Here is an 18,153-nt window from a genome sequence, read left to right on the forward strand (position 1 = left end):
GTGAACTTGTTTTGAATGTCAAAAGGGCATTGGGTTAAAGGGCTACTGCGTCAGTCCTAATGATCGTCTTTTGTGGCAGGCCCCGAATTGCTGAACCGGTGCTTGTCTTGCTGGGATTGAAGAATTGAAATAGAATTGTGAATGCCAATTTACAGCAGTTATGCAGTCAAAAAGCTGATAAACAGCAACCTGCAGTATAGAACACCAGGGATGCTAATTAACGATTGATTTACTGCTTATACTAATACTTATTGGTTACCTGGGCCGTTTCAGTTTTTTGTCGAGAATTATTCCGAGGTGTATGACTTCATTACCGAAGATCAGTCTGACACCATTCAGTATAGGTGGCGTGATAGCATGGTTTCATCGCCTAGTGAATGGTATACCAGCCGTGTTGGTGGGGCTTATGGCAAGACCCTTCTCTAAGCACCATAGCAGGGTGATCTTTAGAGCACCTTGCATATGAGTATGACTTGACAATACTGCGTCAAACTTTCCTCTGACGATAATCGGGCTAAGCAACGGTTTCATAACCAAGCCTTGATGGTTTGTGAAGGAGTTAGTCGGCCACCAGAGACAAAAGCAAGGGGAAGAGAACTTCTCCTTGTAGACATCCTTTGATCATCGAATTTGATCTCCCAATCATGCTGTGATTTCTCTGCACGAAAGCATTGTTTGAATCCAGCTTATTCCCTTTTGAAAGAGAGCCGTATTAATGGATGCGAAGAACGTGTTATCGAAAGCGCCTTCAATATCAAGAAAAGCACAAAGTGCCGGCTTTTAATATTTGAGCGATGTCTCAATAAATGTCACTAGGCAGTGCAGTGCGGTTTCCTCAGAGATGTTGGAATGCATGGTGATTTCCATGCAACGGAGACTTTTTTTTCAAACTCATTGCAGATATAGTTATCCGTGATTTCCTCCATCAGCTTAAGAAGCGTCAAAGTCATATGAGTCTGAAAGCCTTAGGCATGGTTTTACCTTTTTACTTACCTTAGGTATGAGCACTACCTCCACTTTCAGTCAATTCTCCGGGATATGTCCCAAAGTGAAACTGACTCGAAAAAGCTTGATGCGTTCGGACATTATGAAGTCGTCCGGTTTTTGTAAGAAAGTGGGTAAAACACCATGCGGACCTGGAGAATTCATTGGTTCAAAAGAGTTAAGTGTTCATTCGGTCGTCGCTTGCGTAAACAATCTGCGTTCCAGCAGAACCGAGTCGTTTGGCACATTATGTAACGCCCGATTCCGTTGCTGCCCGTTTATGTCTTGTCCAGTACGTCCAGGGAAGTACGTGTTCAGAACTTCCAGAGTTTTGCTAGTAGTAAAGGTGAGACACTAATTCTAATTGCCCTGGACCATTGCAGTGGTTCTTGGACATCGCTTTCTGCAGATGCGTAGCCTCTAGCACTGAAATGGCAACGACGTTGCGTAGGATGAGTTCTGTAATTGGAGAAAATGTCGTTTTCTTATTGAACAGAATGGCAGTCCTAGGCTTGAACTGTGTATTGAAATTGATCAACTTGCCATTGGCGCCGGACAAATCGAGGATTTTGGTATCGTTGCTCCATGGCTCCTGGATCAGATCAGAGCGCCTCTTGCGAGGTTTTCGTGGCGCTCTCCTAGTCTTCGCAGGGTTGCATTGTTTGCACTGTTTAGGTGGCGACGAGGCTCTTCCGGGGGGAAGTTCCGCCCATTCCGTCTTCAACGCTACAGAATTGTACTGTCTTGGTGGTAGTAGGGAACTCCTAAAAGGGAATTCCGTTCGTCACGTCCTTGATTTTGCAGCAGACGCTGTTGCGCCCGTGTTAGTTGGACATCTACCAAATTGTCGCATGTGTGCATTGCCAAACATGTAGTTTAGCATGAAACGGTGCCCAGCGATTTGGCCAGCCGACCTCCATTAGAAGTTGATTGGTCTTTCTAAACCCATTGCGATGGCGTATTCGCCATGCTCGAGTTGAAAAGCCGTCGTTCTTATTTTGAAGGAATTGTAAAATTGCCTTCGGCAGGTTTTTCGTATCGTAGGCACGTAATTGTGCCCCTTCCCACGGAACGAGAGTAGATGCCGTTTGCTCCTACCATTTGACCCTGTTCTGATCCAAGCAAGCCAGTATCAAGTAACCGTCTTTAAATTGGCAGCTTCTGAACTTGGGTCTAATGTCTGGTGTCTCCTGGTCAGCTATATGACCCAGAAGAATAGTGCGGACAGTCTACAGCTGATGCGTAGTGAGCAGGGAGACGATATAATCAGCCGTAGTTATGGCTATACTGAAATCTTCTACTATTCCTCGGTATGTGCCCCGAAGGTGATGCGATACCACCCTGCTGCGATACCGTTTCTGTCGTCATCGCTGCGAGTTGGAGAGTCGCTTGATCACGTCGCCGGAGATCTTAGGTTGCTTTTTGACCTCAAGTAGCATCGCCGGATCGGGAAGTTTATTATTGCAACTCTCGTCATTCCCTGTTGGTGAGATCAGGATCCGAAAGTCTACCTTCCAGAGACATGCTGTCGAGGTTAAAATCCACTTCCATCACTAGCCAGGAGCGTCCGTACCGATCGAACTATGCACTTCCGATCTACTTCCGAATGCCACCTCTGTATCTTCTTCGGTGCTTTGCACCAACTTTTGGGGGTTGTTGCTTTCTCCATGAAATGTTTAAAGATATTTTCCTTAGCGATGGTAGTAATTTGCTGGGAAGAAAGGTCAACTGTCCTTTACCAGCAGGTGCAGGCTCCGTTCGACCTTGGAAACCTTAATCAGACCCCCAAGCATTCATCCTGAGGTACCGGTCCCGTTACACCATTTCAAAATGTAGCTTGTCACATTTAAGAGCAAAAGATTTTTACAAGATTTGCCACGGAAGTGACACGTTGTGGAGCTGGAGAACAGAAACTGGTGAATGTGAATGCTAATGCAGATAAAGGACTGGTCGTGGTGATCAGTCGGAAGTATTTTACTGTTCTTCTGAATTAAATAATGCTAACTTTTCTCAATTATTCTATTCAATCAAAACCGCTTTCGTTGATTACTATTTATTTTTATATTTTTGATCATAGACTGTTATACTTTGATAGATCACATCACTGAGAAGCATAGTACAAACCATGGTTTTGTATATTTTGTTTTAAAATAATACTACCATCTATGGGCCCATGAAATTTCTTGGTTAACTCATTTCATAGCAGTGTCGCGAAGACTAAGGTGTTGTGTTCTTTTACTCAAAATTTATATGTTACATATAACAAAATTACGACCGTAAATAAACGCTACGCTGCAGCAGTATAAAAGGGGTTAAAAATAGAGTTTTTAATTTTGAATATATTTTCTGGTTTCAACGCAGCATGTTCAATGGTTCACTGTGAGTTTTTATTAAACATAAACATGTGTTTTTTATTATTATTTAAAGGCTTGTTAAGAATTACTGACTGCTTGTTATTTGTCATTGTTTTTTCTCTCTTATTTCGGCCCATAGAGGATCAATATGGTTTTTGACAATTGCACAATGTGTATAATAGTACTCTTTGTTCTAATCAAAAATAGACGACTTCTTATCTATTGTGATTTTAATTAGTCTTGAACGCTCATTATAAAATAGCTCATCGGAATGCTTCAATAATAAACAAGATGTGCTCAGGAGGAAAATTAGCGCTTCCAAACGACAATACAAGCAATATCAGGCAGTTTAATGCTCAACGCGGTTAGGCAAGGTGTAAACTCAGCGATCACCAAAATGCTTATATTTTTGTGGATTGGGATCTATAAAATTTTACCTAGTTATTTGTAAGGTTGCGGTCGCTCAGAAAGCGGGATTAAAAAAAAAATGTGTTGCTATTTGTCGCTGTCCATTAATATACATTAAAACTATCCTTGAATACAGCTGGAAAGTTATTTTAGTTCAGACGATAGCACGAAAGGGTCTAACTCATTTACTTTTTTAGTGAAAACTTTGATATATGACTGTATTTTAAACTTAGTATTTGTTGTAACTTTTACATTAATAGTTATTTCTCAGTGATTAATAATGTACTTACTTTGTCTCTTAAACGCGTTGAATTTCAAATAACTTTACCTCAGTGTCATACCAAATGGCAGGATCTACATTTCTGTAACATAAAATAAAGCATAAGCATAAATAGAAATTCTCTGTCAGATATCATACCAACCGTAAATAGATAACACCCCACATATAAGTACGAAACCAGGCTGTTGTGCCACCGTTTGCTTGATACTTTCGTATTAGAATAGGATGTGGTACTGGTAGCAAGCCGACCAGCGTTCCGTGCTGTAGGAACTTCAGTATTTCCGACTCGTCGGTTAGTCCCTTATCGATACAGATCTTTTCAACCTGAGGCACTAGCACCTGCAAGAGCCGCATGATAGTTTGCAAAGGTAATTTTGATCTCCATGATTGCACCCATTCCGAAGAGGGTTGCCACGTTTTTGATTGAGCCCCATGCTGCGCTGTTGCCGGTGTGACTCGAATACTACCTCGCTGAAGCAAGCAAAATTAACTTGTTAACTCATTTCTTTCAATGAACGCAAATATTTACCTGCGCTACGGAACGCTTAATTGGCGAAGGTTGTTCCTTGCTCGGTGATCCCTTCGGGGAACCTTTCTTATCCGGTTCGGACACAACATTGACTACCGGTTCAACGGGAGAAGCACTAGCTGCATCTCCCGTGGGATGAGCCGACTCTCGTTCCGTTATTTGGGTAATGTCTGGTGTATCTAGAAGAGTAGCTTTTAACGTTCCCGGTTCGGCAGGCTGTGCTGGTCGCGAACCTTCCATTGACTCTTCCACAATTTCACTCCGACTGTCCGACTCGTCCTCGTCGGAGTGCTGTTGATTACCAACCGATAATTGACCAGTTCTCACAGTGATGTCTTCTTCACTTTCATCTCCTGCGCCTGCTACAGAAGAAAGCACTTGTTTGTTATTTACATTGCGATGTTCCAAACGGTTGTTTCCGTGACTAGAATTATTTAGTTTTCCACTTTTTCTGTTATTTATGCAACGTGAAATTCCAGCAGAATCCGTTGGTAAATTGGCAAGGGCGTGGAAAACCTGCCTTTTGCGAATGATGGTGTAAACTAGATTAGAATTGCCGTCAAACTGGTATTGAATGATGTTATTGAATATTTCCAACAGGAAAAATACCAAATGATGATTGGACGGGGCTGAATAAAGAAACCACGGTGTACTAAATGCTTCTAGCAAGTGCAGCAGCTTAACGCTGGCCACCATCGAGAGGGTCTTCAAATAAGGAGAAACATTAACCAGAATGGTAAGCAAACAGTCGAACAGTGGTTGTAGGCGTTGGTGCCCGGTAGCGATGATTTTATGGAACACCGTGATCAGTAAGTCGGCGTGCGTTCCAGTAAAGACGGGAATGTCCATGGGAACCGTAGCGGTGTACGGTTTGTTGAGCCTTACTCCAAAGTTACGCTCGCCTGACAAGAGCAGCAAAATAAACACACCAATGTGCATCAGACCGACACGAGCTGTACGAGAAAAATAAAGAGAACAGTCAATTGGAACGTCAAGATATTTTTAAAATTATTCCTTCACTAAAACCGAAAGATTTCTTGAACTCTTGCTATTTAGATTGAAGAGCCATAGAACGGTTTTTAAACTGTTACAATAAACTATGTGTTGTTATTCAATATAATACTTACATTGATCAGCACGAGAGTCGTTTAAATGATATAGAATTGGAACAAGGATGTCCAACACGTCGCTGCTCTTTAGCACGAAGTACAGAAATTTCTAAAGAAGGATAAAGCTATTTTAATAAGTCTCTGTCATGTGAAATGTTTTGACGGATACTGACCTTATTGTAATCGCAAATTTTCCAGAAAAACACTAGCAACTCTTGATGGCAGTGTAGCCGTTTGGTAGAGTTAGGCAGGTAACTTTGGACCAGCGGATTATTGAGTAATCGAGTAACGCCTTTCAGGATAAAATGAAAATCATCATCTCGATGAATGCGCGAAAGATAGTTAATAAAAAGGTTGTCAGCAATAGTGCTATCGTCATGAGAGTAAGAAGCAGACTGTGTCGGAGAATTACTAGTTATGTCATGGTCCAATGTAACGATCAGAATCTGCAAACAAACTTCTACCAACGGTTCTAATGTATCAGTAAACAGAAGGTGATTGTACGGAACACCTATTCCGACCGGATCGTATGCACAAACGGTGTTGAGTAGGGACGTAAAAAGCGGTAAAGCATGCCGATTTTCAGCACTCGTGAAATGAACAATCCACTTGTTCGGTTCGTCACTCATTGTTGGAGCACGATACATGGTTTCACTAAAGCAAGTCAGTAGAAGTTTTAATAATTCAGTCCTTCGTGAATCCATCGGTCCGTTTCTTGGTGGGGACTGAGCGAAGCCTACTCCGGCTTCCCAAATATACTCGCAGCTATCGATCGAGTTTAATTCTTCAGCCTTCTCAGGGCCGGATTTGCGCAAGCCGACGACAGTAAAATCCGGACAAAATAGCAAGTCGCAGATTGCGTTCAATAAGCTTTGTGCCAATGGGGCAGCACCATCTTCTTTCTCATTTCCAGACGGAAGAGAAGACCAGAAAAAGTCCTTCCACTGAGGGTCTTCGAATATATAAGGCAGGATGCGATTTAACAGTCGTATACAGTTAAGCACAGTTTGTTGCTCGCCTTGCGTACGGCAACTATTGTCTACCGCTCGGACCAGACGTTCAGTTGCTTTATAACACAGAGTGGCCAAGTTTGCTGGCATCACATCACGAACTTTTCGTATCTCATTCGAAGGGATAAGTGCGAAAACATCTTGCACCGAGGTACTATGCTCATACCAAAACTGTTCCCAAAATGCGTCATCACTTGCATCGATCGGCTATAAATAAAAAAGAACACAGAAAAATTCAAAACATATGGTAACCCAAGTTGCCACATCACTGAAGCAGTTGTAAACAAATCAAAATAATTGATACTTTATAATAATAACAAATCCGCTTAGATTTAACTTTATAATGAGGTTTACTGAAATTCTCGAAAAAGAAAATTAAAACTTTCGACATCGTACTGACCTGACTCTTGCTGGTAAGTTGCACAATAGCTTTGCGAAAATTCAATTTGGTATCAGTATTTCCCATGATGACTGTTGGCTCGCTTCAAATATGGTACGTATCGGATAATATTTCAACTGAATCTTGCCAGAAATATTGATTTTACTATTGGAATTAGTTGATTACATTCCAAAGTGAAAATTTTACTGCAAACACTAAAGAAAACTGGATCAGCAGATGACAACACATAATGATACAAACTCACTATTTTTGTTTCAACGTCAAATCTTGGCTGCGTTAGGGATGAGAAATGAATTATTATGTATCGATATTTCAGCGAACGTTAACGATGTTGCTTATCGATATTTGGCGAGCAGAATCTTGTTTATTCACTAGTTAATATTAAGTTTAGTTTAAATACATGATGATTTTTTTGCAGAATCAGCTTTCCATCTTATCGCTTAGATTCCTTTGTGTTTTTATCAAGGTTTTTCTTCAAATTCTATTTTATTTAATTTGACTTGTTCCTTGTACTCAAGATTTCGATAATCACTGAAAATATCGGTTTAATCAGGATTTTTGATCCCGACGTTTAGAGTGACTATATACAGAGTGGCGACAATGTCAAAATTGGAATGATAATTATCTGTCAGTGTCATTCCAATCGATCAGACGACCTATCCAACGCGTATGCAGGAAAGAGAAAGAAAAACCTTGGAAAAACCGCATTGCATACATTTGGGATGACTTGTCGCCACTCTGTATATAGTCACTCTACCGACGTTGTTTCTGCTGCATGAAGTAATTTGCGGTTTCGTCACTAACCAGAATGACATTAGCTGAGGATCGGTTATGTAGGAGTGAGAGGGGAGCGAAGAGTGGAGGAGAGGATCCGGGAGTTTGATATTTGATGTTTTTGATATTATTCCTACTGCAAACAGCCTCAGCGAGGGCCTCAGCTAATGTCAAAAAATCCTTATATGTGTGCGTGGTGGAATACTTCATTCACTCTACAGAACCACGTTCTTTTTCACGTAACAGCAGCAGTTGAATTACAAGAGCACTGGCTGTTTATTAATTGGTTTTAAGCGATAAAAGCTGCTTTAGGGGTTTATATGCTATATGCTTTATATGCTTAAAAAAGTGGATTTTTCTAGAACTTTTCTATAGAGGAAACCCTTTAACTGATTAAAGTGGAAATTTGTATACACCTTACAGTAGCTTTTGGCTGTATTTTAACATATTTTGTGTTTGAAAAAAGTTTTTTAAATAGCTGCTATAGTTAATCTCCTGGAACTCTTCTAAAATAAGGCGTCTTGTGGTGAGCACGACATCTTTGGACTGAATAATTGAAAATCAAAACCAAAAAGGAATTGGTGATAAAATATAAATAAAGATTATAACCGGATTCGAACCCGGTTATAATATTTTATTATAGGTTGGTTCGACCCATGCACCTTCCAGCATTGGACAAAAGATAGGAGGCACAACGAAAACTTGTTAAGCGTAGCTACCTATTACCCCCCCACCACCCCCCTTCCTTTCCACTCTTTCCCCTTCTTTCCCAAAAAATTTTCATTACTTTCCCCTATCGTCCCTCCATCAATTGTAAAACCATCGTTTCAAAAAATATTAATATTAATGCCTGACCGCATTTCAAGGTCAAAGACTAAAACACGAGTTTGGTCAGATTTGCGGAAATTTATCGTCGAAGGTCGGTTTACAACAGATCTAATATTCACAATCCGGCAGATCCTCCAAAAGCATGCCGCATATGATACCATCGACCGGAAAGAGCTATCGAAAATAATGGACGAGAACAACTTCTCCAGGAAGCTCATCAAACTGATACATCTGCTGTGTAGATGCTGTGTTCGGATTCCGGGTGGATTGTCAAGTTCATTTGAATCACACAGAGGGCTTCGTCAACGATCTTCAACGAATCAATTGAATTCGTCTGCTTGGCCGATGATAGGGATATTGAGGGCAGAACATCTGCAGTGGTACACTAGACTAAGGCGCACAGCAGAAAAGATTGGGTTAAAGGTAAATACGTCTAAAACAAAGTACATGCTGGTCAGCGGAACCGAGGCCGACCGACGCCGCTTGGGCAGTAGTATAATGATCGACGGCGATGAGTTTCAGGTAGACGACGAATTTGTCTACCTTGGCTCACTGGTTACGGTGGACAATGATACGCAATGTGGAGCTGGAGGATTAATCATGAAATCGCACAGCTCTGTGGCGAACCCAGTATCCAAAAGGTCGCTAAAGCTAGACGGATACGATGGGCACAGTATGTTGGAAGAATGCCGGACAACTAACATCCACGTCAACAGCGCTCATCCAATGGGTACGGGGTCTGCTTCGAAGTCGCCGGCCTCTGTAGAGTTCTCTGCTAAATATTGTTTTCGCTGGTCTCTCATTTGGCATCCTTGCTACGTGGCCAGCCCATTGTAGGCTGCTGTGTTTTAGGCGCTTCACAATATCCGCATCTTTGTATACTTGATATATTTTATGATTCATGCGCCTGTGCCACACTCCTTCGTCTAATATGCCGCCAAGAATTGATCGCAGGACCTTATACTCAAAAACGCCAAGAGCTCGTTGGTCGCTTTTTTTCCAACGTCCACGTTTCGTGGCCATAGAGTACCACCGTATTAGAAAAGAAAGAATTAGTGTCTTATAGAGCGCGAGTTTTGTACAGAGTTACAGGCTACGTAATCCGGGGCCTGTTGGCAACCGCTATTTTTACTTCATTGCTCACATTGTTGTCACAATGTACACTAACGTACCAAGGTAAACAAATTCGTCGACCATTTCAAAAATATCTCTATCTATCACAACTGTAGTTCCAACACCTGAAGGGCTACCACGTTCTATAGTTTTAGTAAAATTTATGGTAAGCCCTATCCTCGCAGATTCCTGTTTAAGATGCGTAAACGCCTCTTCTAAAGCTCTACGCTTCATACCGATGATATCGATGTCGTCCGCGAACCTTAGGAGCACATGAGATTTCGTGATAATGGTACCGTTTCTCTGCACGCCTTCCCTTCGAATAGCACCTTCCAATGCAATGTTGAACAGCAAATTCAAGGGTAGCACGTAAATGCCTAATCAGTTTTGTTGAAAACCATGTTGAACAACGCCGCCTTGACGTCTATAAACAAATGGTAATTGTGTATCGAGGAATTGTCGCAAGGTGAACATTTGGTCCGTGTGGAGTGTCCCTATCGAAAACCGCACTGGTATTCGCCTACAAAGGTTTCTTGCAACCAGGGCTGTCCTGCACTCAGTGCATCTATTTTGATTTTTAGGCTGTAACACCTCAGCCAAACAAAATTCGCAAATGTTATGTATGGGGCATTTATAGAGTCGACACCCGCCAGGGCATGTGGCTCACTGGTTCTAATGTACCTTTGAACCATAGAGGCACTGGACAAAAGGAGACCGCACAACCCCCTTATCAAGCGCGTAATGTTTCTTCAAACTCCACCATCTGGTGGGATGAGTCATTTATAGACACAAATTGTGCCTCTCCCTCGATCTATTGCAATCGAACCACCAAATTGAGAAGTTTTTTTTAAATCTTATTCGTTTTACTCACGGGACGACGAAACTGTACAGTCACTTGCGACTTACAAGGCATTGCACGTGACGTTGTTCATCCGTTAGCGTGTTAGCCGCGATTCTCAACGCGGATCGTCGGGTTGAAGGCTCCGTTCTTATAAGATAGACCAACCTCGTGTTTTTTAGTCTCGACCTTGGAATGAGGTCAGGCATATCCTGGTCAACCACTCATGAAATTCCTTAGTAGTTCTTTATGCAAAAATAAAGCTTTGTGCCAATGAATCTTTACGCTTAATGTTCAATAATATCAATACGAATATTTGAACACCTTTATAGATCGACACTCGCATTTAAGACATTTTTTTGTCAGTTTTTTGATAAAAAACTTTAAAGATATTACACTAGATTTCATTCAGAATGGTGGTATCTCAAAAACTTTAATTTTTTTCGTTCGTATTTATTTAAAACTACTTCTGTTTTGATACCATTGTATATTTTAACATTGACAAAGGATAATGGAGAATGGCATCGATGCGTATACATGTGCATATATGATGTATGTTGAGCCCGAAAATAACAATATGTTGGCCGAATCATTTGAACTGAGCACCGACCCCAAACATCTTCTTCTGCCAGCTTCGCCAAATTATTTCACGGCTCTCGTACATAGACGAATTTGCCAATATGTTAATACATTCATGGGGCTCTTTAGAATATGATTGCCATTTTTATCTGAGCTCCCCAAGAGTAGCCGTAGATCTGGGGATTCGTAGTACAGTTTAGATATTCCATGGGTTCGACACTTGTCCGAGCGAAAAATGAAAACAAAAAAAAAAAACACGTAAAGATCACCCCGGTGGCAACTTTGACGTTTGCGAACAAAATAGGTGAAGCCAACATAGCTGGATCACTGGATCACTTTTATACATATCGGATCACTACTGTGCGTGTAAAAGAACGATTCACACGATATTTCTGCAGCGCTACACGTGATTTTCGCAGCATTATCATTTATTTCTTGTCCTAAAGGCGACGTTTTCTGTTAGTTGAAAGTAAATTATTTTTATCGATGAATTGTTATTGAGATTCATGTAAAATTCTTCACTTCTACGTGATTATGTTTTATTGGCTTGATCGCATCGCTTCACTGCCGTGTGAATGCTGCGTATTAAAAGCAAAACGCCTGTAGCGCCACCTCATTTTGTGGCGGTTTCAGGAAACATAGTAAATGCCCGGGGGTTGGTAAAGATCAATAACAAATTGGCGACAGAAATTGATATTTATTTTCGAAGATGACGGTTGGTGTCGATATTTTGATGATGATCTTTATTAAGGAAACTTTAATTTTCTATCAAAGGCGGGCAACCATTTTTTCATATTTCTTTATTTTCTGATATATCAGTCTTTAAAGACATCAATAGAAAGAATTGATGTCGATCGTTACCATTTCTAAAAGAAATTTCTAGAAACTTCCTAAGGATTTTATTCACATCGTTAATTTCCATCATATTGATATCTTATATATATAAATGGATTTCTGTCTGACTGTCTGTCTGTCTGTCGGGATGTTCCTTATAGAATCAAAAACTACTGAACCAATCGGCGTGAAAATTTGCTTGTAGAGGGGGGGGGGGGTTCCAAATGAAATACAAATTTCCTCATAACTCGAGAACTAATCAAGCAAATGGAACCAAATTTGGCATGTGAAGGTTTTCGAGGTCAAGAAAATTTTCTATGGTGAATTAGGACCCCTCTCCACTTTAAAAGGGGGGGCTTCTGTACCAATGAAATACAAATTTCCTCATAACTCGAGAACTAATCAAACAAATGAAACAAAATTTGGCATGTGAAAGTTTTCGAGGGCAAGAGCATTTTCTATGGTGAATTGGGACCCCTCCCCACTTTAAGGGGGGGCTCCTATACAAACGAAATACAAATTTCCTCATAACTTAAGAACTAATCAAGCAAATGGAACCAAATTTGGCATGTGGATGTTTTTGGAGGCACAAATATTTTCTATGGTGAATTAGGACCCTTCCCCACTTTAAGAGGGGGGGCTTCTACACAAATGAAATACAAATTTCTTCATAATTCGAGAACTAATCAAGCAAATGGAACCATATTTGGCATGTGGGAGGCATTGGAGGCAACCATTTTTTCTGTGATGAATTATGACGCCTTACCTTTTTAGGAGGGGGGCTCCCATACAAACAAAATACAAATTTCCTCATAACTCTAGAACTAATCACGCAAATGGAACCAAAATTAGCATGGGGGTATTTTTGTAGGCAAGAATATTTTCTATGGTGAATTAGGACCCCTCCCCACTTTAGGAGGGGGGCTCCTATACAAATGAAAAGCAAATTTCTTCATAACTCGAGAACTAATCAAGCAAATGGAACCAAAATTGACATATAAGTGGTTTTGGAGGAAAGAGCATTTTCTATGGTGAATTGAGACCCCTCTCCTCTTTAGCAGCAAGTTATGACCCATCTCCCCTCTAAGAGGGTGGGCTTCCATGCAAATGAAATGCAAATTTCCTCTTATCTCGAGAACTAATCAAGCAAATGGAACCAAATTTGGCATGTGCGAGTTCTAGATGTCAGAAATTTTTTCTATGGTGAATTACGACCCCTGTCCATTTTAAGAGGGGGGCTCCCAAACAAATGAAATACAAATTTCCTTATAATTTGAGTACTAATCAAGTAAATGGAACTAAATTTGGCCATGTGGGGATTTTATGGGGCAGAAATTTTTTCTATGATGAATTAAGACCCCTCCCCTGTTCAGAAGGGGGGGCTTCCATACAAATGAAATTCAAATTTCCTTATAACTTGAGAACTAATCAAGCAAATGGAACCACATTTGGCATGTGAGAGATTTTGGAGTCTTGAATTTATTTTATGATAGTTAGAGACCTCTCACCCCTGTGGTAGGAGGATATTAACTCTCATGCAAATGAAACAGAAATTTTTACGAAACTCAAAAACTAATCGAACTCGAGAAATGCGCGACTCTTCTATAAAACATTAGTCAATAACAAGACCATAAATACTATCTATAGTAACACTAGAGCATTGGTGATGCTAATTGGTTACCTGGGATGCTTTCATAGTTACGTAACTGCCAAAATGAATCATCTAAGGTTGAACTTCTCAGAAACTTGCAAAATTCGAGATTGTGACAAAGATTATCCGAGATTCATGATTTATGTACAACACAGGTTAATTTGTGGCAATACGAAGTTTGTCGGGTCAGCTAGTAATGTATAAAATAAAGTATACTGCTACATTTAGAAAACGGATAAGTTATCGTATGACCCCATTTTTAGGAAAATTATAAGGTACCCTGATAAACCTTATAAAGAAGGAACCTAACTGGATCGCATAAAAGATTCCCTAAGTTTCATGAATGTAAGGCTTACAAAGTGATCGGTAGATATTTTGTTGTGAACAAAATTCTGTAGAAATAGGTATCAAGTTGAAACTAAACTTGTAAAGCTCTCCAGAATAAAACGTACAAAAAAGTGGTTAGATAATCTGAAGAATTACACTAGAGACTTCCGGGAATATTGAAATCACATTTTCCCCGCAATACTTCATAGATAGTTCAATCATAGAGACAGTAACTGATGTTTATAATTGAGGTGAGTGTAAAAGTCAGCAACTGCCAATCTGATGCAATATCAACTCAACAGAAGTCATTATGAAAAAAACGATCGTGTCATTCCATAGCTTCACGTGACTGCAATTGATTTCCAATTTCCATTACTATATTATCCGCCGCCCGCCAACCAATCATGAGATTAGTGAATGGTCGAGATTAAGAGAATCCGCTTTCTTAATATAATGTGTTTCCAATCAATGACGCACTTTACTCGAAGCGTGCAGACGGAAAGTTTTGTTTAGGAAAATTATAACGGTTATGGTGCTTATTTCGCCTTACGAGTTGAATGAATAAGTCTTTATTAATACGTAACATCCCGTGAACTTTTGTAAGAATCGTAGTTTCATTCTGATAATTCTATTTAAGTTGATTCATTTTAACAAATATATTATCTCGTATTTACTCTAATTGTCTAAGGAGAAGAGTTTCAGAGTAATATATATTTAACAAAATCATATTGAAAATAGGTTTATTGGAAACAAAAAAATAGGTTTTCAGTACTTGTTTTTCCGTGCAAATACTACTGTGATAACAGGCGATAACGTCAAATCAATCACACAAATGAAGCGTGATTTACGCCCATCCATTCACAACTGCAAGCAGGGCGTGGTGTATTGTATCAATGGCGCGTAAAAGAAAATTTTCAGATAAGTCTAAAGTTTGAGTGCTTTTTTTCGACATGCATGAATCCCAGTGACGTTCGAAATTATAATCGTGAATCCCAGACACAGCTTCTGGTGCTATTTTGTTGCTAATGTAGTGCGAAGAAAACATGCGATGCTGATTGGGAATCAATGCGGGGCTTGACTTTTGCTCACGTCAATTTACTTTGCTATTGTAAACAAACAGAACAAATTTGTTTTGATTTACCAGAAGTGCAAGCACCTTTGCCTCCCATTTACACAATGATGTTTGTTGATTATAATTTGGCGGGAGCGCAGGAAATGTGTGATTTTTTTGTACTTTTATTGGGTTTATTCATGTTGATTTCTGTGAATGAAATCCAGACGAATAATGATCGATTTCCAAACAAAATAATTTTATGTGTGCAACAAGACCTATTTGGTATGATTGATTAACGCTAGTTTCCTAATGAACGGCTGATTCTTTTGTTAGTATAAGTAAACCACGATGGCAATCAGATTTATTTATACTACTTTTACTGGTTTTCGGTGGACATAAACTGATTCTAAGCGGAATGTAGCTTAGCTCAAATCAGAAAAATATTTGATTAGATTTATTCTAGGCAAACTCTTGGACTATAGATCTATAGAGCTTTAGAGTGAGTGTAGCTCGTTAACTAATAACACAGTCACGCTAAGTTAAGATTAAAGTGCAATAAAATTTCAAACAATTCAAACACAAGTTAGTTTTGATAAGGAAGGTGTATGTGGACCTCAAATAAAAACACGATTCTTCCACCTGGTGGTGAAAGCAACCTTTGTTATATCATCTTTGTATTATTTGAATCGAGAGCATCTTCGGTTTTCGATTTGATAGAAATCGACACATCTTTGGTACATAATTCAATATTAAGTAGCAGCCTGAATTGATAATATTTACATAATACTAGAGTGCATTATGGTATTTTGCTTACGGCTAATATTTTAAGTGTATGAGTCTTTTTCTGCCTTATTCTATTTCCAGCAGGCAACACGTGCCTGTATGATACAAGCCATAACACTTATATAACTGACCAGCAGATATGACACTGGGTTTTCACTTGTTTGCTAATTTTAGAATTAGAATAAGAATGTTTATCTTATGGTAAATACGTGTATCCCAAGAACACGCAATTATGGGGCTAGATCGTATATAGGCTAAATTAACCATTAGCGGACCAGTTAGTACTTAAGTAGTTTTTTCCCAGGAATTATTTTAAACTGGTAACACTAAACACGCCACCGATGGCGCTTACAATACGAGTAACTGTCGATTAAGCCTAAAAAATATCTATTTATGTTGCAAATCTCTAGATTTTACACATTTTTTAAAACAGATTGGAATGTCCGTTTTCCTTTAATGGACCTTGTGGTTTACAATAGGATAGCGACCGGGTCCATTATAGGAATTCTAGTGTATTTTGTATGAAGAGGGTCCGCTAATGGCGACATTTCGCATTGTTAACCATAAAATGTACCCTAATTTGTTGAAAAGGTCGATTTTAAGGCATTATCATTAAATTCAGCCCCAACCCGAATGCACTAACAGGTGTAAAGTGTCGCTAATAAAAAACCACAACAACAACAACAATTAAATTCAGCTAAAATTTTATAAACTGAACTGTGTAGTATTTTTAGTACTTCCTGTTTCATGTCAGATATCCTCGGAAATAAGAAGCACAAGCTAATAAACGCCGAAACTGTACCCGAGGTATATTATAGGTAAAGGGTCCACTGTAGGATAACTTACCCTAATTGACACTCGAAAATATCAAAACTAGTGTTCGACATCGGAACAAAGATTGAAGTCCGGGTTCCGGTCCGGTCCGGTTAAAAATCGGAACGAACTGTCTTAATCCGACTTTATTGAGGTCCGATTTGGCTCTGTTCCGGTTCCGGAACACTAATCAAAACTAAGCTTTGAGATTGAAACGACATTTACAATTTGCAAAATTCTTCCATTTAAAAGAACGTTTCTCGCAAGTCGAATGCAGAAAGTGTATGTATTTACGTGGTCACAATCGAATTGTGATTTCTTTTCTTGGTGATCCTGGTATCGGTCAAACATCCACGAAAAAAAATCATATAATTTCACAATTTGCTTCAATGTGGGTCGAAGTAAAAGCGACATTTCAGAGCAACCGCTGAAGCAAGAGGGATTGGAAAATGAATTGTTTCAAAAAGAAACTTTCGATTTTATCCAAAAAAGGTGAAGATAGGTAATAATGGAGTGAAATATTTTGTCACATTAGAACAAAATGGACCCTACGATGTAAGTACCGAATAGTGTCACTTTGCTCGACTAGCCGACTTTTGGTATTAAGTCACAAGTCATAAGTCATAAGTCACACGCGACGCGATTTTGTCGAGTAACTCGTCTGAGTCGACCGCTAAACAGCTAGTGACTCATCTGTCAGTAAATGACGCCTGAGTTTGGTTTGTTTTGCCCGTGTATTGAGCCGCTATGCCACCCGTTTTTTTGGAAATTAAATAAAAAGAAAAATTATCCAATTTAATCTACTATGTATATTTTATTCTTGACAGATACGTATTTCGCCTACGACTTGCAGGCTTCCTCAGTGTCTGTTTTCGAACAGTTCGAAGTCGTGGGCGAAATACGTATCTATCAAGCATAAAATATACACAGTACAATTAAAATGGATAAGTTTTCTTTTTATTTAATTTCCAGGTTTCGTATTCTACTAACAAGGAAACATCACTATCGGTCACAGGCTTAGAGCTTAACTATATACACCATAGTGTAGTCCTGTCGATCCAGAACTTCACTGCACTGCTCGTATAGGTGTAGCCTATGGAACTTTTTTGAGAAAACTTGACTTGAAATTTGTATGGGAATGTGACTCAATGGAGGCGTGTGGTATATTGTGAATGCTTCAACTATGCTGAAGGCTTAAGTAACGTATCAAAAAGAAAATGATATTGTTTGATAAAGGATGGTTAGATTAAGGACCAAGCATTTATAAAATCCCTTTTTTCTCCACCTAGAAGTGTTATTAAACTTTTCTCCTCATTAATTGTGATACGCATTTTTGGTGTTCTGGATTGAAACTACAAATGAAATTGCGTATCCCGAAAAACCAAGACAAAATTGCATTGGAGTTCGAAATTCTGTGGCGCGTGCGATTCCGCGCGAACGGTTTTTCCGCTCTGCGAAGGAACTCAAACAATCGGCTTAAGCGCC

General features: G+C 39.5%; 1 protein-coding gene across 1 annotated transcript; it reads right to left on the bottom strand.

Annotated features, from left to right (window-relative positions):
• Positions 1-3,037: 3,037 nt before the first annotated feature.
• LOC128733928 (protein HID1) lies at positions 3,038-7,267 on the bottom strand. Its single transcript, XM_053827804.1, has 6 exons — positions 7,075-7,267; positions 5,838-6,881; positions 5,683-5,773; positions 4,556-5,508; positions 4,169-4,497; positions 3,038-4,108 (listed from the first exon to the last, which is right to left on the bottom strand). Exons 1-6 carry the CDS (start codon positions 7,138-7,140, stop codon positions 4,045-4,047), a joined length of 2,547 nt encoding a protein of 848 aa, XP_053683779.1. The 5' UTR covers positions 7,141-7,267; the 3' UTR covers positions 3,038-4,044.
• Positions 7,268-18,153: the final 10,886 nt, after the last annotated feature.

This window comes from Sabethes cyaneus, chromosome 2 (genome assembly GCF_943734655.1).
Source record: "Sabethes cyaneus chromosome 2, idSabCyanKW18_F2, whole genome shotgun sequence".
In the NCBI taxonomy this organism is placed as follows: Eukaryota; Metazoa; Arthropoda; class Insecta; order Diptera; family Culicidae; genus Sabethes; species Sabethes cyaneus.